The following is a 25,445-nucleotide window of genomic DNA, read 5'->3' as shown; positions in this document are numbered from 1 at the left end:
GAGTAAAATGAATTAGCGATTGAAACGGCAGCCTTTCAAAGATCATTCCAAAATATACTTCCTGAGAAAAATAGAAATGCCTGTTAAAAACATCATGTCTTATAATATGTTAAACTTACTTTCCTTAATGGGAATCTTAAAAGGGTGTCATTAGAGCTTTAGGCCATCTCTATTTTCACTTTCTAAGTTAGTGTTACATAAAACCTTTGATATAATGTAGCTAATTTTGAACTCTAAAGACTTTGCACAGAAAGATGAAGTTACTAACCACCACAAGTGAGGGAAATACTTTGTTCTTCTAGAAATTGTAATTGTAATCAAGTAATTAAAATGGTCGACTTTGCAATATGTCTACCGTTTACCGGGCACAAGATAGATGCTTTCATCGGACTCCGAACTCCAGAAAGCAAGCAAGTGTAGTCCTTATTTGAATACCCAATGAAACAGGCTAAGTGGCTAGGTAACTTGCCGAAGGTCATCCAAGTATTGAATTACAGAGTCCAAATTTGAACCCAGGTCTACATCCATTCCAAATTTGGGGAAAATGCATACTTTCCTTATCTTCCTGAGTTGGGTGTTCACCATGCGGCTTCATTAAAGTCTCCGACATAATCTTCTATATCATCAAATACAGATTCTAAGGTAAACTCTAAAATCACATTACAAAACCCAGAATGAAATATCTTTAATACTGCCCTCCAATAATGCAATTACTCAATAACTACCTATTCTTCAACTCACAGAAACCACCTTCATTTTCATTAATGTTTTTTTAAGAAGTCAAAAAGGAAAAAGAAAAAATTTCGGTGACCAGTCTAAACAGATACATAAGGCTTGAAACGCTTACTCAATGTAACAGGTAACACTCTTCCAATTAAAGATTAAATCCACATTCTGAATAAAGTGAAGTCAAAGAAGTTCCTCCAACTTCTTCACATTTAGTAAGTTTACTCTTTTTTTTTTTTTTTAATGTTTATTTATTCTTGAGAGAAAGACTGAGACCGAGCGTGAGCAGGGGAGGGGCAGAGAGAGAAGGAGACACAGAATTTCAAGTAGGCTCCAGGCTCCGAACTGTCAGCACAGAGTCCAATGCAGGGCTTGAACTCAGGAACGGTGAGATCATAACCTGAGCAGAAGTCAGACACTTAACCGACTGAGCCACCCAGGCGCCCCAGTTTACTCTTCTTAATGGAGGTTTTCTATCCTGAATTGCTAAATCTACTTTTAAGACCAATTTTTCTTCTTTTAAATCAATGGTGAAGTGATCTTTCTCTCCATTCTACACACGCAGCCCCTGCACATCTGCCACATACCTGCTTACAGCAGCCACCCAAGCTGGAAAAGAAGTGACGGTCAGTGGCACGAACTCAAGCATGACCTAATGAAGCTTTCCAGCTCACATCATCAGTGTTTCCCCACATCTTGGCCTTGAGGAAAGGGGAGCGCCAAATTAGAAGTAAAACTGAATTTGGAGTTGGCAGATTTGCATTCAAATTCCTTCTACCATTTATTACCTTTGTCATTCTGGACATGTAACCTTTCTGAACTTCATTCTTCTGATCCATAATGTGAGTATCGGGGTCTAATTCAGTGGGTGGCACATAATAGGCACACAATGAATTGCAGCTGAATTTAAAACAAGAAAAAGGCTGAATCTTAGTAGTTTTCTCAGGGCACAGAGGTAAATGAATACAAGAAAATGCAGCATTCAGGCAAGAACAACCTGGACTGAGGGGGCTGGATGTGATGAGAAGTTCCGGGTGGTCAGTGGAAGCCAGTCCAAGGGGGAAAGCAAGGGAACATGGAGGCAAGAAGAAGCCCTACTGAAATGAGATTCCTTAGGGCATACCAGACAATCCAGCAGGCCAGGGAGATGACCCACTTTTGCTTGATGACTAGAAGAGAATGCTGATTTCACTGATTTTGCTACTGAATGAGTCACAAGGGTGGGTAAGCTGAGAAAACATGTGAGGGAGTAGAAAAATGTGAGTAATTACACGGATGTTGTAGAACTTTCTTTAATTAAAAAATTCCTTGCTCTGAAAGTTTTGTTAACTTTAAGTATCACAGTGAGTGATTCATCCTCCCATAAAACCCACCACTGTCTTATACTTCTCAAACGCTGACATGCCTCTGAATTCCGCTGTTGTGAAATCCCAGGTAGGGAGTGAGAATACCACACAGCAGTTAAACCTGTGTGTGGGTATCAAACCTCTGATGGAGACTTAAAAAGCATGTTTACTCCTATGGCCAGTCTCGAACTGGATTTTCTATGGGGCCAAGTTACTGGAACCACTCTGGAGGGAAACGTGACCTTGGATCACTCCCCGAGTTATGCTGCCCATCTTAGGAAATAAAGCTGCCCGCAGGACTGGTCTTCCTGGGCCAGTCCTACACTGCCAGAGATAAGCGAGGACATCCCTGTCAGAGTGACATGCACGGTGGCTGTGAAGCCTATTCTACCTGGTGGGGAATAACTGGCAAAGGAGGAGAGCAGGAAACAGACTGCCAGGTAACATTCTCGGCCCTTGTCATAGCCATTTACTCTTCACACTCACGCTGTGAGGAACACCTGACTTCTTTTTTTTCTTTTCTTTTCCATTTATGAGTCTCAGATCCAACACTTATTTAAGGATATAAAGCTAAAATTTGGCAAACATATGAGTCAGTCTGACAACTCTGATACACTGCATTAGACACAAAGTCCAATAGAAAACCTATTGAATAAACACAAACAGGTAAAATAACATCCTGTCTATCAAGAGAAGTTGTACTCAAAGCTGAGTACCAGAAAGATGTAAAAATGAGCCACAAACGGTTGAACCATAAGTAAAACCTCCCTGAAAACTCAATTACCGGAAAAGAAAACTGTAGGAGCCTTATTTATTCTTACTACATATAATTCTATCAAGTTTGGTTGCTGGCTTTTCAAGTCCACAGCAATTACATGAAACAACTTTAATAAAAAGTGGGAGAGAGAAGGACTACAGGAATGAGCTAACAGCAGAGAAAGACACTATAAAACATAATCACTACTCAGAGAACGAATTCCAAAGATACACTGACCTACAGCTATTTAATGTACCGGCAAACTGTTCCACATCTACATATGGTCACACGTAATGAAACACAATTCCATATATTTTTAGTCATTTCAGCAAGGTGATTTTTTTTAAGAGACAGATGGAGCATGAGTGGGGGAGAGGGGCAGAAGGAGGGAGACAGAGGGAGAGAGGGAGGGAGAGGGAGAGAGAGAATCTTAAGCAGGGCCCATGCTCAGTTGTAGAGCCTGACTCGGGGCTCGATCCCAGGACCCCGGGCTCAAGACCTGAGCCAAAATCAAGAGTCCAACACTCAACTGACTGAGCCACCCAGGCACCCCTCTTCCCTTCGTACATTCTGAGCATGCTAAAAAGAACACACTATTACAGCACAAAAGAGCTGCAGTGACCCTGAGACATCTGGTGGACATTCCACTGTGTAGTTTTCTCCAATTTCCATTGTTCCCCTGGCTCTGGAGTTTTCCCCTCTCCTCTAGTTTACTTGTTCTCAAATGACCCACACCACACTCTGCCCTTCCTTACCAGAGAAACTCTTGTGGGGGCATGGACCAGGTCGTATTTGTGTTTGTAACCTCACAGTATTTAGCACAGTGCCTTCTACATGAAGTAAACTCAGCAAATATTACTTAAACTAATGAAATTCATGCTCAATATACTCAATGTTAGAATACAGGGATGCATGTAGAAACATTTCCATATACAATAGTTAAAATAAAAGTTCTAGGGCTTGAAAAGGCAAACCTATTTTTCATTTATCAAATAACTAGTACATTGCAGACATTGTTCTAAGCTCAAGGATTACAACAGTGGATGTGAAACCAGTTTTCTGAATTCAAGATCCAGTAATCTTCTAGAGGAAGACAGACAACATGGAGATACGACATTTCAGACAGTCATCTGTACAAGTAAGAAAATATAGGAGGATAATGAGACAGAGTACTTGGGTAGAAGAACCATTACTATTTTTCTGATTGTATGGGATATTACTCCCTATCAAGGAAGAGATATAGTTGCAACTTCTATAGATTGTTCAGAGGTTAAAAAAAAATGAAAGGTACGGACTTCGCTAAAGCAACCAGTGAAATCTCAATGGGTGGCAGGGCTGCAGAGGTTGCCAGCCTCCCAGACGGTTCCCTGTGATCCCCCCCTCCTGGTACTCAAATCCTTGTGCACTTCCCTCTGCCACTGGAGTCAGCTGGTCTGTGTGACTAACAGCATCCAGCACGAGCTACGTTATCTCACTTCCAAGATTAGGTTATGAGAGGCTGTCGCTTCCATGTTGGGTGCTTCCTCTCCCACATCCCTCACTCTGAGAGACGCCAGCCGCCAGGTCATGAGGTCACTCAGGCAACTGATGGAGGGAGGGGTGTTCCACAGTGAAGAACGACCATGCAAATAAGCTGGGAAGTAGATCCTCCCCTGGCAGAGTCTTAGGTGACTGCAGCCCAGTCCACAGCTTGTTTATAGGCTCCAAAGAAACCCTGAGCCAGAGCCATCCAGCTAAGCTGCTCCCAGATTCATGACCTCAGGGAACTGTGTCACATAGTTAACGATGACATGTTTGTTGCCTGAAGCTGCTAAGCGTGTGGGTAATTAGTCATGTAACAACAGATAACTAACACAGCTACCTCTCTAGGAGTTGAAGTCTGAAGAGGAACTGGTGAAGAACAGATCTCAGGGAAGAATATTCCAGACAGAGAAAATGGCAAGTAGAAAGACTCTTAAGAAGAGTGTGAGCTTGCAGGGTCACTTGAAATAGCTAAAAGGCCTGTGTGGCTGAAATTTTGTTGGTGAAGTGCAATAAAGTGGTTAAGAGACAAGGTGGATTTTTCTCCAAAGAGAAATGGAAAATAATATTACCTAATTTATATTTTACAAATAATAACCTTTGTAAACTAAATGGACTCCTATGTAGGAGGCAAGAAAACCAGGTAGAAGCCTACTGCAATAAGTCAAGTCAAGAGATGATGGTCAGACTAGGATGTCAGAAATATTCCAGACTGGTAAAATTCAGGATACATATTTAGAGTCAACACAACTATATGAAAAACTTATCCATGTAGATTACACCATGCCAATAGGATCTGATTTCTGAGTGACCCAGATAAAACCATAACAGCCCTAGAAAGAGGGGAAAGTAGATATGACCTACTGAAACAGAACTCAAACTTCAAGAAATTATTTTAGATGTGGTAGTTAAAAACCATAACTTCTTTAGGTTAAAATTCAATGAGGAATGGAGACTTTTCCCTTTGTAAAAATAACTAAGCAGTCAATACAAATGTTCTTTTCAGTGTCTATTCTGATAGGTGCCAACCAGACTGTTAAAAAAAAAAAAAAAAGTTGTTTAAGCAATCAACTAGTGAGTTTAAAAAGAAAAAAAAACCTAAGTTACAAAACAGAGATGAGGAAGATGGAAAATAAAGCCAGATTTTCCTTCCACATCAACGTATTTGCAAAGGTACAAAGTTAACGACGAGAAGCATTTTTTTTAAGTTAGAGAATACTTACACTAGTAACCTGCAGAGTATTCTCTGGTTTCATAGAGCTTTAGCGGTTCACTACCTAGGGCTTAACAAGAATCTACATGTTCCTACTCTGAAATTTTCTGAGCAGGCACTGTTCACAAAAAGTACATAAATGAACTTGTCAGAAAAAAAAAAAAAAACCAAAAAACCCTGCCTCTTCTTACCACTTCTTCCATTATGTGCACAAGAAGCATGTCAGGACGACTCATAGGAAATATCCCTTTCAAAATTAAAGCCATATTTGTGTACCTAGGGACCAGCCTTCAGCCTCCTCTTTTTTTAGCACAGAATTCTGATATTCTTAAGCTGAGACATGAAGAATCAAGCTGTAGAAAGTAAAAATCTAAACAAATTGGGGGTACCTGGGTGGCTCAGCTGGTTAAGCATCTGACTCTTGATTTCAGCTCAGGTCATGATCTCATGGGTCATGGGTTCCAGCCCCATGTCAGGCTCTGCACTGACAGCATGGAGCCTGCTTAGAATTCTCTCTTTCTCTCTGTCCCTCCCCTCGCTCATACTCTCTCTCTCTCTCTTTAAATAAATACTAATTGCATAACTTTTTCAGTTAATTTTTTTTACCAAAGAATCTCAGTGAATATGCAATAAAATTTTCTAATAAGTATTACATATGTTCATGAGATGTGTACAAAAAAAAATTAAAATGCCCAATCCTATTAACGAGTCCATGTTCTAAATTGTTTTTAACCCACATAAATTAGTATATAAAAGTAATTATCTGTTTTATCATATCTGCTTTTTGCTGCTAACATCCTTGTATTAAATGTTGAAATGCTTTCGTAGAGAAATTCTACTTACTCTATGTCAGTGAAATAGCAGAATCATAAAAATCCAATAGAAAAGGCTTTAACTTTACTGGATAGTTCATTTACATTCTGTCTCTTAATGGCAGGCGGCACCTGTATAATCAAATTTATACCCCTCAAGAAAGCCTGTGGACAGTAGGTGCTTCAGGAAAAGTTTGTTGCATAAAAGAACATATTTACCTACTGCATTTTGTTTAGGATTTATGCTAAGTGCTCATTTGTTATAAACCTAAACACTTTTCCAGGAAATACAAAAATATCACTAAAATTATGTGATTTCATGTTAATCTTTTAAAAAGTCTACATCAAATCACTGCAAAATGATTCTTCAAACAAAAGCAGCTTTCTTCCTTTATCTCACATTGTACCAATTTTGAAATTGACTGATGGGGTAGATGGAGTCATTATTCTAAATCCCTCACCCCTTACTCCCCCACTATATCCACACTTTGCCATGCATGTACTGCTTACTGCTGAGAGCAGAGTATTCTTCTGCACTCTAACCTACTAAAGTTGGGACTGGTCATGTGACTTGTTTGGCCAATGAGAAGTGGACAAAAATGACAGCTTGCCAGCTCCAAGCCCAGGCTTTCAGAAGCACTGTATGTTAACACCTACCTTCTTGTGCTCTTGTAAATCCACTGAGAGGGAAACCTCCAGGTAGATGCAATCCTTTTAGCAGCAGGTTGTGGAAAGGAGGCATTCAGAGTCTCCTTGAAACTCACCAAAAACCTGTTGCCCAGATCTAGGCTCAGGCAAGTCAGGCCCAGCCAAGCCCAGTCTGCAATGACAGAACCACAGCCAAACTGCAGAACTTGAAAGCGACTATGTTTGTTGTAAGCCACTGAGATTTTGAAATTGATACAAAACAAAAAGCAGTATATTGACTCTCTGTATCTTTAGATGGCTACTCATGTAACATTAGCTGCATCAAACCACACCTTCTTGATTTACTTACCCTAAACTACTCGTCATTTGCTACGGCTATCTTCCATTTTGGAAAAAAAAAAACAGATCATTTTAATACAGGATTTTTTTTAAGAAAAAAGGTTGTCATAAACAGACATTTGCTCTGTAACTGAAGTGTAATTTCTACAATAAACTATAATATACTGAATAAACTATATTTTAAGAAATCCAAGTTATAATTTTGTAACCTCAGATGCTTCTATAATTTACCAGTCCTCCAAGTGAACCAAACATAAAGCACCTGAATGTCTGATATACTCTAGTATCTTTTTCTCTGTTTTGTTTTGCTTTGTTGAGAAGTTTCTGAATAGCTTCCCATCAAAAACTCGCAGATGTGAACTAACCAGTGTTTAGAGGAGAAGCCAGTATGAATTAGCAACAATCTTGAAAGAGGTTTTAAGGGCGCCTGGGTGGCGCAGTTGGTTAGGCATCCAACTTCAGCTCAGGTCATGAACTTGCAGTTTGTGAGTTCGAGCCCCATGTTGGGCTCTGTGCCGAAAAACGTTTTAATACATGCAATTTTATTACTTTTGAGTACTAGTATTTTCAGGGTCGGTCTGAAAGTAGATGGGAATCACCTGTTAATGTCTTGGGTTAGGAGGATATTTTTTCATGTTCCTGATTCAAAAATCTGTTGTTTTAAAAAGTGGGGTAGATTTTGTTTATGGATTTTATTTTTATTTGAGAGAGACAGAGAGCAAGCGGGGGAGGGGCAGAGAGAGAGAAGGAGACAGAATCCCAAGCTGTCAGCGCAGAGTCCAATGCAAGGCTTGAACTCACGATTTGAGAGTTCATGACCTGAGCCGAAGTCAAGAGTCTGACCTTAACCGCCCAAGCCACCCAGGTACCCCATGTTTAGATATTTTATTAGTTATTTTTTTCTGTCATAATCTCAATGAAGATAAAGTACAACCTAACACAAGTTCAGTTATCACAAGTCATAAAAGTAATACTGATGAGATTTTCATGGATCAATTTCACGAATGTCATTGTCTTTTCTGCCGCTTATATAGATTAAAGCAACGCTGTACTGTGAAACTGTATTAATAAGTTGATAAGTAGGAATTGCTACAGATGATTCTTATTTTCATTACTGTTCACTTAAGCTAGCATCTCAGAATTTAAAAATCACAAAATTTTAGCTCAGAAGGAATCTTAAGACTAGTTCAACTACCCACCACTTATCTGAGTTAACTCCGTAACACTTCCCCAAAGTGCTGTTGTACTTTATACCTTTCCAGAGCAAGGTGGTGTTTCCAAACTAGCGGGATTGTCAATATGTTTCAGGAAATTAATTTAGTGAAAGGCAGTAATTGAGCCTGTTGTAGTTTCTGCTTTAAAATAAATTACTTCAAAAATGGAAAAAGAATGGATCAAATGAGCATGAATGGTGGTTAACATGGGAACAAATAAGCCAGTTTCTATCCAGGCAGTCCCATGGGCAGCTTATACTTGGCTGAACAATGATACCAATGCTTGTGTCCTGAACTTTAAGGTATAGTTGTTTTTACTTTGGGTTCTATTTTAAAATTTTTACTGATAATAAACAAGTGCTTGTAGACAGAATGCATAGGAATATTAAATTAGCATTAGTACAGGGGTAATAATAATGATGTTGCAAATGCATTCAAAATAGTCCTTAATTGGGATTATCTTACTCAAAACAGTCATTGAGCACATCAAGGAGCTGCTAGCCCTAAAAACGGTAAAAGAACCAGAACATTCATAGCAGCAGCAATTGCTATTACCCAAATGTCCATCAACAGAAGAATAAATAAATTTGAACGGCATACTAACAGAAATGAATAATCTGTAACTACATGTAACAGCGTGGAGGAATCCCAAAACAATATTAAACAAAAGAAGCCCGACACGAGTATATATGAGTATATATTGTTTGATTTCCCTTATATATGCAATAATAAAGAGCAAGTTAATCTAGTTTTTATCCATAGGGGATCAGGGGCAGTCAGTGACTTGAAGGGGCTCCAGGTAACTTTGGGCTGCTGGTATTGTTATGTGTTTTGATTTGGTTGCTGGCTACACAATCATGTTTGTGAAAGTTCATGAAGCTGGAGACTTACAATTTGTGAACTTTTATGTATGTATGTAAGTTACAATTCACAGTTCAACAACTAAAATGTCAAATAAAGAGGCGTTAGATTCCACTGAGCTATTTGCTAATATTTTACCTACAAAGTCTTTCTTTCTATGTCAAATATAAGAACTCGATACAATAAGTCTAAAAGTAACTCTAACTTTAGAGTTATAATACGTAACTAATTTTAGACTACATTTTAATATACATCTGTGCCTAAATCAAATACAATGTTGTTTTCAATGTATTAAAAATTATTTTCTTACACACATAATTCAGAGAATATTAAGTGGTCAGTGTCACTGAGAAAAAAAAATTCTTTATATATCATGAATATTAATTTTGTTATCTTTAAAGTTACCTTTATTATAAAATTGTTGATAATATACAGAGCTAAGTTTCTTTTACATAAAATCACTTCTGTGTCATGTACCATGTACAAATTAGGAAAATTCCCATAGGAGTTTGTGAGATTGTATGTTATTATAGAAAAAGTTTTGAGAATTAGAAGAAAAATTGGACACTACTTTAGTAATGGAGAAAAAATATGGTTAGAACCATTGATATCTGCTGACAAATTCCAGACCTGCCCACAAGTAAGCTGTGTGAGTTCTGTCAGATCAGCACTGTCCAACAGAAACACACTGTGAATCACATCTGTAATTTTTGAATTTCTAAGTAGCCACATTTTAAAAAGTATATGTGCACTGAAATACACCAATAATACCTAATGTACACAGCACTTCGTTGAAATGTAGTGCCACCAAAACAATGAAGTCACGTTTTATAGAAAAATATTTCACCGTGCTTTAGTCCTAACTTCTAAAATTTAAATTAAAGTTTAAAATTCAGTTCCTCAGTCACAGCAGCTGCATTTTAATGCTTCTGCCACACATGACCAACTGGTGGCTACCATATTGGCGCTGTCCAATATGGACATGTCTCGGAGGCTCACTTTCTTTGCTGATAAACTAAACAAGTTATTATTTGAGATACAGAATTCCCAGTGGAATTTTTGCCAACTGAAGCCCACATGCCCCAATCAAAATGTGGGCCATTCACCATGCAGGAATGCAGACCTGTGTGAAGGGATCTTTGGACTTCTTAAACAAAGTCAGAAACCTGTATATTTGCAAAAAAACATCTTTCTTTTTCCATGGTAGACAACTACTGTGAAATTTTTCAGAGCACTGTGTGGGCCAAACCAAAACGCGGCCACATGCTACTCTTTGCAACCTGGGTTCTATAAACATTCTTTCTTGCTCTACCAATCTATGATTTATTTAGGAGTGATTTGACTTCTACATCTGGAAGCTAAAAAGCACAGCTGGAGAGTCATTTGAGTGGTGAGATTCAAACCCCTGCCCCCGCACCCCCCTCCTCCCCCCACCGTGAGGTCAAGGTGAAGCTACAGATGCTATCAGGAGGTGACAGCCTCTGGTGAAAGCAGAATCCCAGTGTGAGCTTAAGCTCAGTCTACACCCCAGGATGCAGAAGAGTCTAAAAAAGAATTACCCTAAGGTAAGGGTCAGCCTAAGACCCTAATTTCGGATCAATGACAATGTGCCAGAGATAGATACAAAGGGTAACGAAGACAAGTATATCACAATGACTATCACTCTTATTGCCCTGGGTGGGACCCAGTCTCTATGAAGCCTGCTTGGATCCTCCAGGGTATGTAAGGTCCAAAAACAAAAAAGGTAACATGCCAAAGACAACAGAGAAAGCTGCAGGGGTTAAGCAGGAAACAGCAGCTTGAGCAGCTATCAGTACCTTCTGTGGACAAGAAGATGGGGAGAGGTGGGGAGTGGTGAAGCTGGAATTTATCCTGTCAGTTCAGATTAACAACGAACACTAGAGGTCATGTCACCCTCAGGCAGCACCAGATGATCTAGGAACACATAAGCCTAGGCTCAAGGGATAGGAATGGTTGCTAATCATTCAGAGGAACCTGTAGGACAAGTAGTTAATCAGCACTAATGAAAGCTCTTGCATACAGAACAAAAATACTTCTCAGATTCCAAGTCTCTGGAGATGGAACAGACCTCTGGGGGACCAGATGAAGTGGCGTCATAAGTTATTTAGTAACATCTGCTAACATGACCTCACGGGCCTCCAATCAACAGTGTCTACCTCCTCAGATCTCTGTCCCCAGTTTTGTCCTTAGAAACCCTCACTTGCAAGCAATCTGCGAGTTCCAAACTTCTGGGCATTAGCTCCCCATTCTCCTGAGTGATGCCACACCAGTAAATAGCCTATCTTCCTTCACTGCAAAAGCCCAGTGTCAGTTTGTACTGGCTTGCCATGCATCAGTTGGACAAACTCTCATTGTTCCCGTTACAGTGGTAGGTCGACTCCAAGGAGACTAGTTCTCATGTCCAGGTGAGTCATCATCTGGGAATATTCTGAACTTTTTGGCAGCATCTAAAAAGGATAGAGTTCCCTCTAAGGAGGTAAAGTCAGAAACTGTTTTGTGAATATTGTTAGAATCTCATTTCAATTCCAGGGTGAGGGAACCTTGGAAACCGAGGATAACTAAAAGCCCTGAATTAGGATTCAAACAATTTGAGCATTAACCCCAAGCGTGTCATTGTCATGCTGTGTGACTTCTGTTTCCTCACATTTAAAATGGTAATAACATAGAATATTGCTTTTCTCTATATCATTGGGTTCCTCCAGGACCAAATGGTATCATGAATATAAAGTAATTTGGAAGGTATAAATTTCTCATGTAATTGCAAGGCATTTTTTATTATTTACTAAGTAATTACTAGTGAATTCTAGGAATGCAATTTATTAAATACCATTTAAATCCCCAATAAGGAATCTCAAATTTGAGAGGGGTGGAGTGGGTTAGGGCTTTAGGGAAATAGCAGTGAGCACTGACCACCCCATTACAAATTCAGCCATTTTCTAGAGGATTCATCGGGTAGGACCAAGGGAGCTCAAATTCCAAGATGGACTTGAAAGGACCTCAGAAGAAGGAATTTGCCCTAAAGCAGTGGTTCTTAACCTTTTTTAGGTCACTGACGCTTTGAGGATCTGATAGAAGCTATGGCTTCTGTCTTAGAAAAAGGCACATATACAGAATGGACATATATTTTCAGAAAGTTCCTGGACCCCCATGGATCCCATATTGCAAATGCCACCCTTAAAGAGAGGGTCACAGATGAGACACAAAATATGGCCTTAGGAATGAGTTGTTGCTGGGTAGGAGGCAGTTGTGAAAACAGCTGGAGGCCTACAATAAAACAAAACAGTCTTTCTTTAAAGGCTCAGCCTGTACTCCAAGTATTGCTACTATGGGATCCTTCGATGAAGACTTCTTGGGGTTTAAATAAGGAGTCTGACATGCACACACAAAAGCATCATTCTAGCTAACTAGGTTAGTAGCTACTGCTTCCTTGGACAGTTTCATAGCAGAGTGCACCCTCTAGCTTAATCTAAATGGATGTTAATCAACCAACGGAGCAAAGATATATGAGAAAAAAACAAAACAAAACAATATGCAACCCTAAGAACCACACTGCACATGTTAGTACTACATCGTAGAATATGTAGTGAATTTTTCACACTTTGGTTTTTGGAACATAGAACAAAGACCACATATCATGAGGACTTAACAGTATGCATGTGAATATCACAAAGGAAAAGAAGTCCATGGCAACCCAGAATTGACAGTGGATATCATGGCAGCAATCTAGTACCCACATTGATAGCAATGGGGCAGGAAGAGTCATGGATTCCACAGAAATTCAACAGCAACTTTTCACTGGCAAGAAAGAACTGTCCTTGATTCTTGAATGGAACATGGCTTCATATTTTGACAAGACATTCTCTACTCACTTCCTAATCCAATCTCTTAGAGAATATAACGGAAGGCAAATGGAAACTAGAAATATTTATCTTGTATTTCTAATAGCTAAAATATGTTAAGAAGGGTGAGGTCATACTATGAATTTTGGAATGATTGTTCAGGAAACATTATTTAATGACTTTTTCATAAAATGCTACAGTCTATTGTTATTTTTTTAATATTACGGAAGAATAATCTTATATTTCAATCTTTACACTTGACTTCCAAAGTAGAGACCAACAAACGAGTTGAAATCACTAATCATGCAGTTAATGTTCTTTCTTTAAATCAAACATATTTATCTTTCTAAGACCATAAAACTCACTCCTCAAAAATTTATCTTCTGATTACCAAATAACAAGGTTTTCGTCAAAGACTGCAGTCTATAAAAGCAGAAGGAACAATCAGAAGTAAAAATATATGAACAAACACACTGCACTGCCTTCCTACGTACCTGCCAAAGAAATACAGTCAACTGTAGGAGTGAAAACATTATACATATTGTCAACGGATTTTGAAACTCCTCAAGGACATGAGCCTTCCACTCTGATTTCCCTCAGCAGCTTACTAGCTGGGTTTACATTTCAGAGAGTCACTTGCAACTCTTTGAATTTCAATCATTACAGGTCAAATGGTTTAAACATGAGAGTTTCTCTCCACAGTGCCATGATTTCAAATGCCACTTCTTGCTAATATACTTCAAATTAAATAATAAATCACATTTAAATATGTAGTAATGTATTTTTACAAAAGTATTATGTCGGATAATACAAGAAAGTCATTCAGAGAAGTGCCTGCTACATAGCAAGTGCTCAGTGACTTTTCGTTTATGATGAATTGGTAATGATACTGCCAACAATGACAACAATGACATTCTCACCTGGTAGGCAGCTGCTTAAGGGGACCCTAATGACCCCCACTTTCTGTTATTCATGCCTTCATAAGCCCCTTCCCTTGCACATGGACTGAACTTAGTGATTCAAGTCTAATGAACAGAACATGGCAGAAGTGATGGGTTATCACTTTCAAGGTTGAGGTTATTAAAATATTTTCACTTTCATCTTAGGTTCTTGCACACTCTTTAGTTCTCCCTTGGATCTCTTGCCCTGGAGGAAGCCAGCTTTCATTTTTTTTTTTTTTAAGTTCCACAGTGGAACTGCAGAAAGTCCTATGGAAAGGCCCAGATGAGCAAGATTAAAAGCGGATCTTCTGAGGCCTGCCAATGATCACATTAGTGAATTCTGAAGCAGATCCTTCAACCCCAGTTAATTTCTGAGATGACTACAACCCTGGTCAGCAGCTTTACTGCAACATCATGAGATATCTTTAAAAAAATCATCCAACTAAGCCCAGATTCCTTTCCTATAGTAACTGTGAGATAACATTTTTTGTTCTAAGCCAATTCAGTTTGCGGATAATTTGCTATGCAACAGGATAACCGATACAGATTTTGGAGGTAGGGTGCTGCAATAACAAAAATCTGAAAGGTGGGAACAGCTTCAGAACTGTGTGATGGGACTTAAGAGCATGAGTCAACATGTAAAGTGCTTTAAAAATACTATTCACAGAATTTTGGACTTTGAAGAGACTGCTAGGAAGGGTGTAAATAAAAATGAGAAAATTTTCTTGGAAATTGTAAGTTAGTAGTGGTGGAAGGTGTAACAATACCCACACTTATATATAGTTACATGACCTGTATGTGGTCACTTGCAGTTCTATGAGGAATAAAAAATGTGCCGCATGAACTGGGTAATTTAGCTGTGGAGATTCCCCAGCAAAGTGCTGGAGATGCTACCTGGTTTCTTCTTGATGATTAGAGTAAACTGGGAGATGATAAATTGAGGGAAGGACCACTAAACCAAAAGAAGGCTTTGAAAATTGATGCTTTTCAAACCACTCGATGGTTTTGAAAATTCTCAGCATCTCTGGACAGCAAACAATACTAACACTAAGAAACAGCTTCCACACAAAGATTAATTCCAAGGAACTGCCAGGAAAAAAAAAAAAAAAATGGTCTAAAGATGAGACAGAGAGGCACCTGAGTGGCTCAGTTGGTTAAGCATCTGACTTCAGCTCAGGTCATGATCTCGCAGTTCGTGAGTTCAAACCCCACATCAAGCTTTGTGCTGAGAGTGCAGAGCCTACTTCGGATCCTCTGCCTCTGACAGATCCTCTCTCTCTGCCCCTCCCCTACTCACACTCTCTCTCAAAAATAAACATTTAAAAAATAAAAATAAAATAAAGATGAGACAGAGAGTGTGGCTTCAGAAATTCCTGTTAAGACCTTGGAAATGTAGCCTCCTAATGAGCTTTTCAGTTGTACCACAGGGTCTCTTAAAAGCTTAAGACCGTGACTCAGCGATCCTTTCAGCAGGCCTTTGGAAAGTTAAAGGGCACTGCCTATCCCTTGTCTCAGCAGAAGCCCAAGGTAGAGAAAGATTTATCTCTAAGAAATACGTGGGTATGATCTTTGTCTCACTGAGTAAACCCTAACGAGTTTCAAAGGGGACTGACAAAAGCTTTAAGAGGATTTTATCAGCAGAAACTCTGCCATTTTAGAATGAAAGGAACAGACTGTGCTAAATGAAAAAAACGCCATAAATCCCCCAAATCCTACCGGCAGGAAGCAGGCTGAGAAAACTCAGGTGCAAGGCTTCTGGGTGGCTCAGCTGGTTGACTGTCCAATCTCGGCTCAGGTCATGATCTCACTTGTTAGTGAATTCAACACCCACATCGGGCTCGCTGCTGTCAGCTCAGAGCCCACTTTGGATCCTCTGTTCCCCTTTCTCTCAGCCACTCCCCCACTTGTGGTCTCTCTCAAAAATAAACATTAAAAAAACAAAAACTTTGGCTGCAAAACACGTGCCACCTTTCATAAGGGAAAGACGACTCAGAGAGGGGAGCCAGTAGCCCAAGGAGTAGAATGAAGAGCCATGGAGAATTATCCCCAACTCTGGAAACTTCGTCAAGAAACTTCTGTTTAGCAGGATTTCAGAACTGCTATGGACCAGTGACTCTTACCTACCACAAATCTTATTCTTTCTTGAACAAGAACATGTAGGTATCTTATGCCTGCATCACTGCTGTATGTTGGTTGTGTTGAGGTCAGATATCCTGACTCCATAGTTTCACAGATCTACAGATGATGAGGAACTATATTTGAGGAACTATACCTGAGGAGCCCCACTCACACCCAGGTCAAACGTAGATGACTTCTGGATTTAGAGCTGATGCTCATCTATACAGTGAAGACCATTTATTTTTCATCTTTTAATGAAAATAATGCCTGACATCAGTGCAAATTAACATGTTTTATAGCATCAAACCTTTAAAAAGGATATAAAATCCTTTTAAGAATTCATGTGTATTAATAGATTGAGAGATTAATAGATTATAGATTTAATCTCACTGATGTAAAACTAAATAAATGCTAACCAAATACAGAAGCAACAGCTATCCAATTTTAATCTGCTTAGAATATTTATTTCATAGCATCATAGCTGGTGTTGAGACCATACAATGTCAAAGCTCTCTTAAATATCTTGATTTACACATTTTTGTTGTTGTTTATAACAAAGTTCCACTTAAAGAAGGGATTTAAATGGCATGTGAAATGGGAAATGAAATGTTCAGCTCTCCTAAAATGATCATATATTTTTCTTAAACTCACTCTCAACAGAAACAGTGTCACTCAAATGTTCCATAATGCCTTATCCTTCAGAATGACAGCCCGTTTGTTACTTTTCTATTCACAGTCTATCATATTGTGACATTTTATATATGAAAAACAGTTAAGGCATTATTTTTAAAAATGTCATACTATTTTAAAGAGCAATTTATTTCATGCCCACATCCCTCCAGGCTATTAGTGAGGTTTATTAGCAAAAGCCAATATAACTGGCATGTCCTCTGGATAGGCACCCACTGGCCAATAAAAACAAAGAACACAAATATGCCATTCAGAAATACATAGCATTGTTTAAAAATAGCAACGCCCATTTCTGCTGGAACTGAGAAGAGTGTGCTGGTCTCCAGTGACAGGAGAGCACGGTAGGGGAATGCTATGTTGTACTGGAAGTCAGAACACAGGACACGTGGGCTTAGCTTGAGATGCATGATAAATGATTCACCTGCTTCAAGACTGTTTTCTTAACTGTAAAATTCAATGTCTGTATCTGAGTCAATCGGTTAATGCAGTCCTGAACTACAGACACTCAGGTACTCAAACATGACTTCTTACTTTATGTACGCAAAACCTGTATAGGCACTTTGGGTTGACAAATTTCACATTTTCCCCTAAAACAAACTTACTAAAAAAAAAAAAAAAAAAAAAAATACACTACTACCTTGTAAATGAAAAATATGACTTACATGGCATTAATGGACAGTGACTGTAAAATTTAAACATAACAATATGAAAAAACAATTATTAGATTCCAGCTATCAAACTGTTGGTTGTCCTAGTCTGCTCTCTTTGAGAAAAACAAATGGGTAACTATATCTATGAGAGAGATTCTAGCATGAAACTGAGAGTTTCTACTTGACTTGTTTTCTTAAACACTGAAAGCAAATTCAAAAGAATCTGAGGTCTTTATTATATGATTCAACATTATTTAATGCAGCATCTGGATACTACCTAAAATCAACTCCAAATCAACCAAAATTCCTTTCTGTAACAGCAGCAAATGTCTTATACTCTGGAAATGCTGCATCAAATAATCACGCTAGTATTTCTGATTCTAAATTTTATCTTGACTCTTCATGTGACAACCCACCTAACCTACTTTCTCAAAACCATTAATATTGTCATGAGAAACACTAAAATAATTTTGAGGGCAATGGAGTACTGTGGAAAGAACACGGCTGGGAAGTTGCGTTAGGGTTCAAAGCTCAGTTTCATCATATTTGACCTTGACACTAGCAAGTTAACTAACCCCTTGAGCCTCAGATTGCTCACTTACATTAAAGTGCTCATGTCACTGTTAAATAAGAAAATGCATGTAACGTGCTTAGCACAGCACCTGAACAGGTAGACATTCCACAAATGTTATGTATTTTTAAAAATTTTAATTTCTTCAAATAAATTTTCAAAATTCTATCAAAATAAATTCACTTTATTTTTAAAGGTTTTTTTTAAGTTTGTTTGTTTGTTTGTTTGTTTGTTTATTGAGAGAGCGAGAGAGAGAGCAAACGAGCAGGAGAGGGGCACAGAGAGGGAGAGAGGGAGAATCCCAGACAGGCTCCACGCTGTCAGCACAGAGCTCGATGCAGGGCTCAAACTCACAAATTGTGAGATCACAACCTGAGCTAAAACCAAGAGTCAGATGACACTTAACTGACTGAGCTATCCAGGCGCCCCAAAATAAATTCACTTTAAATAACAGTGCTCAAAAGGAAGATACAGTTTGCCACTTTTCTCTTCCAGTAAAGTTGTATTACATATAACTTTGACTTCCAAAGCTACAAAAGTCACAAAGCACTGACTGGCAAAAGTAGCAAAAAACATTCTGTCCTCAATGATAAAATAAAAACACTTACTTGTCAAAATGAAAAACAACAATTCTTAGTTGTGACCATGTAAAGCGTACTCAGGTCTTTTCTTCCCCACCCCCCGCCAAAAAAAAAAAAAAAAGTACAGTAGAAAATAGAGTGAGACTGTCTTAAGTCAAGTAAAAGTTTCAGCCAAGTTGGGCAAATAGCTCTGACAAAAGCCACATTTAGGCCATAACTAATAACGCTATTACCTGCTAGATGTAAACAGTAACCAAAATAAAAAGCAGCTCAATGCTAATCCAGCAACAGTAGTCCCGGCCACCTAATAAATGCAATAGTAATGTGCTCCAGGATCCCTGCTAGTCATTTCAGATGTATTATTTATAATCTACACAAGTGTGCAAGTTAGACATTGTTATTCCCAATTAAACATGACGAAACTGAAGTCCAGAGGCGTCACTTGCTTGTTCAAGGTCTCTACCTGTGAACACCAGAGTTGTATTCAAACAGCACCTGATGCCAAAACCAATCGCCCTTCACTAGTCCCTCTTTCTTTCTTTTTAGGACACAAACATGTGAGCAAGAATATTCCTCAACGCTTTGAAAAGTCATAAACTGATAGCACTCCCCTTTCTTCTCTCTGCCTTCTTCTAGTTTCTCTCAAACCCACTGCACGTCGATTCCCCAACTCCAAGTCACTGATTCCTTAGGTCTCTGAAACCTGTCTCGTGTTCCAGCCCTAGAAGTAACCGTCCTTGGTATGACAGGAGAGAATAAAGAAGTCAGGGAAGACTTCCAATCTATATGGGACTTAAACTAAAGGCTCACAAATAATGAGAAATTGTCTTATATAGTCAACCAATATGGACATGTTCCAATTTGCAGGGATGACTAAGGCAGACACAAAGTGTAGACTCATACAATACAAACTTATGCAAATCATATACATATATAACAGAATGCTTAATTGAAATAGATTTTCAAAAAGTATCTAAAAGCTTTCATCTTTTATTCAGGGAATGCATTTTTTTTTAATGTTTATTTATTTTGAGAGTGAGCAGGGGAAAGGCTGAAAGAGAGGGAGAGAGAAAATTCTAAGCAGGCGCCTCAATGTCAGCACAGAGCCCAACACTGAGCTCGAACTCATGAACTGTGAGACCAGGACCTGAGCCAAAATCAAGAGCTGGATGTTTAACCGACTGAGTCACCTAGGCGCCCCATCAGGGAATGCATTTTAAGGCAGGATTTTACATACACATAAAAACTACTGACCTTAAAGAGTATTTCATTCTGCTCTATTTTTTAAATGAAAATGTTCATTTAATAAACAGTATCTCGTTGATGTTTATGAGACCCAACTTAGCACTTAAAAATGAGTATACCTAACTACACACAACCCACACTTGTGGGTCTAAATTATTGCGTTCTGGGAACCACTCAAAAATTGTTGGTTAAAAAAAAAAAAAAAAGATAGCAAGACTTGAAACCCAAGTGCTGTGACTCCTCAGCCTGTATCTACCAGACTTCACTGCCCACCACATAATAAGCACACTCGTAAGCAGACAGGAAATACCACAAAGGTGTAGACCTACTATCTTCTGAGTGCCAGGCACCTGGCACTGGAGATGAAATAATAAATAAAGACTGGGCCTGAGCTGAAGAAGACTTTTTATTCTTTCTTAAGCGGATTCAGGGTAGGCTGAAAACAAAGAAGTTACCAGTTCCAATGTGATCTGTTCACGCTCAGACTAGCAAGCCATCCTGTGTGAAGAGAACACAATGCAAGAAACAACTAACTTAAATAAAAATATGAGCCTTAGAAGCACCACATTTTTACTTTAAATAGTTGTGATCTACTCATCTGGAACAGGAGAACAGGAAACATTATATAAACCTTTTCTTGATGATTTCCTGCCATCACTGCAATAATGTAACACAGTGTTTCGGGAATGAGGGCTATTTGCCCCTATTTTTAAAAAAGTTAAATAGTTCTATCTCTATCCCAGATCCTATTGCACAAGGTTATTGCCTACCACTAGGAGTTACACCTTCTTCTTATCTGATATGATACAGAAGGGAGTTAATCAGTAACCCTACTTTAATTTCTTAAGTTTAAATTGTCAGCGAAGGTCCCTTCTCCAGAGGAAAGTACTTGGATTTATGTTCGTTTACCGGTTTCCTTTTATGTCCAGTCAGGTACAATAAAAGGAGGTAGTTAATTATAAAAACAGATTTTGCCAATTTGAACACTTTTACCCACGATAAACCTGGAGAGGAGAAATGAAATATCCTACCTCAAACAGGGGCCATGATGATAATAACAGATCATCTTTAATGAGCAGTACCTACTATGTGCCAAGTATGTCCTAGGAGCTTAACAGGATTCATTACTTTATCCTCACATTATCCCGATGAAGTAGGTCATTCTAATCTCCACTGTATAAGAAAAATGAGGGCCATGTTCACACAGAAAGTTGCAGGGATAGTATCTGAATCACATGCTCTGGGTAAAAGCAACAACAACAAAACCCTCAGGTGTCTTTACGGCCAGAAAAGTAAAGTAATGTGTGATACAGCTCAGTTTTAAGATTATAGGGATGTGGGGGCACCTGGGTGGCTCAGTCGGTTGAGCGTCCAACTTCGGCTCAAGTCATGATCTCACGGTGTATCTGCACTGGGCTCTGCACTGTTAAGTGTAGAGCCTGCTTGGGATTCTCTCTCTCCCTCCCTCTCTGCCTCTCCCCCATTCAGCCCCACAGGCACTCACGCTTTCTCTCTCTCAAAGATAAATAAACTTAAAAAAAAAAAAAAAAAGATAATAGGGCTGTGGTTCCCAACCCTGGCTGCATATTGTAATCACCTGGGGAGAATGACATGGGGGGGGGGGGGTTTCACTCCCACAGACTGTGGTTTAGTTGGTCTGAGAGCTGCCCACGTGATTCTAATGGGCAGTCAGAGCTAAGAACCACTGTGTATGGACACGGAGAATGGTGCATGGCCCACCTGAAAGCAGTTTTGTTTTTTTTTTTTTTAAATGTAAGAGGTTAAGTAAACATTGTGCTGGTCAAAGGTTGTTAACTGCTGCCTCTGCCACCAATATGTAACCTCTGCCCCACTGCTCAAGGTAATTGATGTGTGGTGTAAGTGGGAGATAGATAAGCAAATAGATACATAGGCCGGCAGACATAGACATTTGTTTTTACCGGAGAGGAGGTAGCCTAGTCTTGGAACTTTCCCCAGGTCGCCCCTCACCATCTCCTATTTAAGGAACTGGTCTACTACAAAATGTACTTAGAGTTAGACATAACCTACTTTCAAAATAATCTCTGGAGTACAACCCATTCTTAAACTGAAGATGACCTAAATATGCTCACTTAACAAATGTATACCTTCAGATTATAGGGCCAAACTACTTAAACATTTCAAGAGTCATCTTTTTTTTTTAGAGAGGCCACTCATAATTAACTCTGATCTTAATCCACTCCAGGTCAAGAGATCTCACTTAACTAAACAAGTTCTGAGAATGGAGAGCCTAACGCCCTCAAAACAAATCTATGCAGGTGGTACAACAGAGCGCTGCTGAATGAAATGTCATTTGTCATTGGGGAAGCAAAAGATGCTAACATCAGAAAACCTTCATTAAATGACCTGCAGATGTGAAATCCAAAATAAATGCTATAGGAGTCAATCATGTGGCCTGCCTGGGAAATAATTCTTCAGGTATGATCATATTGTAATTGTTCCAGCACCACAATTCAAGAGGAAATGGCAAAAGGGTACATTAAGAAATAGACTTTAAAGCTACTCAAACTAGCTACATTTTTTCATCTCCTACTGCAAAACAAATGTATATTTGAATGGCCTTGTATCACCACTTACCACCACTCTCCTCCACAACTTTCACCAAAAGGCAGCCAATAAAAGGAGAAAAGAAATTGAGATTGATTTTCAAAACTAAATACTGCAAATACAGGCCATGACTCAGAAATTAGGGCCTCAGTCAATCAGTTCCAGCTTTGGCTGCGAAGGTAAATGCTCTCCTTGGGCTTGGGTGAAATGTTTGGTTACTTTGTTTTGTTTTGTTTTGTTTCACAAAGCAGAGACAGGGAAGTGAAGGCTGAGAGGGCAGACAAAAATGCATGGGATTAACTTTCTCACTACTGTTCAGAATAATTTCCTTTGTTGACTGAATAAATATATATTGATCCCCTCATGAGCGTCAGGCACCGTGCAGTGCTGAGGAGGTATTGGTTAACTTGACAGTGTATGTTCACATCGGTCTCCTAAGCTAAGAGACCGAGGTAACAACCTCATAAAATCCACCACACATGCCCCTTCCAGCCACATGTGTGAAAATCCAGTCCTGCCCTTGTAGTCTTAGATCATAAATTTCCCCCTTTGTCTAACTGCGCTGAACTTCACAGGAAGCCACTGATGTCTTCTAAGTAAATACATAAATATCCAGAATTCATACACCAACAATAAGTCTTGGGTAAATACCAACAAGTTTAAAGAAAAATTTTCTTAGCCCAAGTCTGCACCAAAACAGGTTTTCCTTTTGAGCCAAACCCAGCTCACATATTTTCACTGCCTGTGGCTATGCAGCTTCAGTAAGCTAAAAATAATTCCTTTTCTTCTAAGTTGGGAAGAGAAAATAAGACCAAGCAATCAGCTGCATGTCCTTTTCTCTCGTTTTAATTTTTTTTTTTTTTTTACTAGAAAACACTCAAAATAGCTGAAGCCACGAAAAGGCATCTGTTTCATATTTATATACACATACACTGACAGAAACATCCATCCAGCTTATATTTTCCCAGTAATACGAAATTAGCTATATTTGCATCATCAGCAAAGACTGTCAACATTTCACTGCTCACAGTTTTCTACTATTATTTTCTGCTTGGGGAGAGGACTACATAAGTATTGAAAACTACACACAAGTACAAGTAAAAGCTTTCAAAAAGTATATACAGGATGACTATGCTCTAAGGCCACATCGCGCTTACTTTGCAGTCATGCATCATTTATGTTTCTGAAATTTACATTAAAGGAGATTCTAAAATAGAAGGGTAGAAACTTTAAATCTTTCTGCAGGTCTTGCTCAAATTGTGTTTACTGTATCTGATAAACTGAAAAATTCTATTTCTCTCCTTGGACTTCTCAAGGCTAACTGTAAAGTACCACCTCCCACCCCCCCACCCCCAACACACACGCCTACCTATCTCTGTATTAAACTAAAAGTTTCGCAGGAAGACAAACTTTTTCCCTCCAAAACATATCTGGGGGATGGTGAACAGCGGCAGTGTGGACTTTTCCAATACCTCCAACATCTCTAAAGTCACACTATTAAATTAATAGAAACCACCAGGTTCCATTCTACTGGGCCTTTAGTTTGGGCTGCTAGGTCATGGCTAAATTTCCCTTAAAAAAACAACATAGTTTGGGAAATCACCGCCAAACTCCATCTCTTAGACTACTGACAAGGGCAACTGCAAAGCAAATACCCACAAACGAGGACAGTGCCTCTTCGGGATGGGCTGGCAGACACGGAGGAAGGGCTATTGGTCGGTCTGCCCGGACTCCAGCGGGGCCACTGACAAGGACTGGGGTAAAGCGCTCAGTGTGTGCCGGCCCATCCAACGCCCAGCGGGACCAGCCTCTGAGCGACCAATTTCAAACGTAACCGCCGGAGGAAGCGGGAGGATGGGGATGTCATCTCCCTTGACACTTTGAGAACCCGGGCGGCCCTGCAGGGCTCAACTCTGAGGTCCGTGATGGTCAGCGGTGGCACCCGCAGGGCCAACGTTTCCCCAAAGCCACTTTTCCAGCCGGGGCGGGAGGCGCGGGGCGAAGTTAGCCACCGGCCGCGCGCGTCCCGTTAACCGTACCTTGCAACTGGGCAGAAAGGGACTCCTGGTGCTGCTGGTACTTGAGCGCCACCGCCTCGGCTTTCCGCAGCTGCGTCTGCAGCTCGTAGTAGAGCATCGCGCCGTAGAGAAAGCCGAACACCACGGTCAGCAGCAGCAGCGTCTGGAAAATCCGCTTTTGCTTTCGGGAGCACATCCCGTTTCCCATAGTCCCGCCTGGACCCCGCGCCGCGGCCGCCCCCGCCGCCGCCGTCCCTTCCTCCCCTCTGCGGGAGCGAGCGTCTCAGCAGCGGCCGCCGCAGGAGGTGGCCGGACGCAGCATGAGGAGGAGACGCGAGACACAAAAGCGGGGCCCGAGGGGAAGTGGCGCCCGCTCAGCCCCCGCGCGCCGTGGGGCGCGCAGCCATCGACGCCGCCTGGGCAGCGGCCGCCAAACTTTTGCGAGGCTGGCTCTCCGCGAGTGCCCGGGCCCGGCGAGGGGCCCTCCGCATACTTCCGAGCGGACCGTGCCCGCGCCGGTCCCCAGACGCCGCCTGCCTTTTTTCCTCCTCCCCACTTTTTGGCTCGGCTGCCCCCGGCGGCGCTCGGAGTCCCGCCCCGGCCGCTCCCCGCCCCCTCGCAGCGGCTCCCGCTGCGCGACTTTGTTGCCACCAAAAGGAGGGGGTACGCGCCCAACAAAAGGACTCGGCTCCAGGCGGCGCCTCCGCGCGCGGCCCGCCCGAGTCGGCGGATGGGCGGGGGCCGGCTG

At 40.3% G+C, this 25,445-nt stretch overlaps 1 protein-coding gene across 4 annotated transcripts in view; it reads right to left on the bottom strand.

Moving 5' to 3' along the window:
* The window catches only part of GOLIM4 (golgi integral membrane protein 4), a 78,785-nt gene extending 53,566 nt beyond the window's left edge, over positions 1-25,219 (bottom strand). For all 4 annotated transcript variants that reach the window (XM_042955189.1, XM_042955190.1, XM_042955191.1 and 1 more), the window contains exon 1: positions 24,719-25,219. In XM_042955189.1, coding sequence (XP_042811123.1) covers positions 24,719-24,905 — 187 coding nt within the window. In that variant the 5' untranslated portion in view covers positions 24,906-25,219. The remainder of the gene's footprint in view (positions 1-24,718) is intronic.
* Positions 25,220-25,445: the final 226 nt, after the last annotated feature.

This window comes from Panthera leo, chromosome C2 (genome assembly GCF_018350215.1).
Source record: "Panthera leo isolate Ple1 chromosome C2, P.leo_Ple1_pat1.1, whole genome shotgun sequence".
NCBI lineage: Eukaryota > Metazoa > Chordata > Mammalia > Carnivora > Felidae > Panthera > Panthera leo.
The sequence above is the reverse complement of the archived record's forward strand: the minus strand, read 5'-3'. Positions and strand labels throughout refer to the sequence as shown.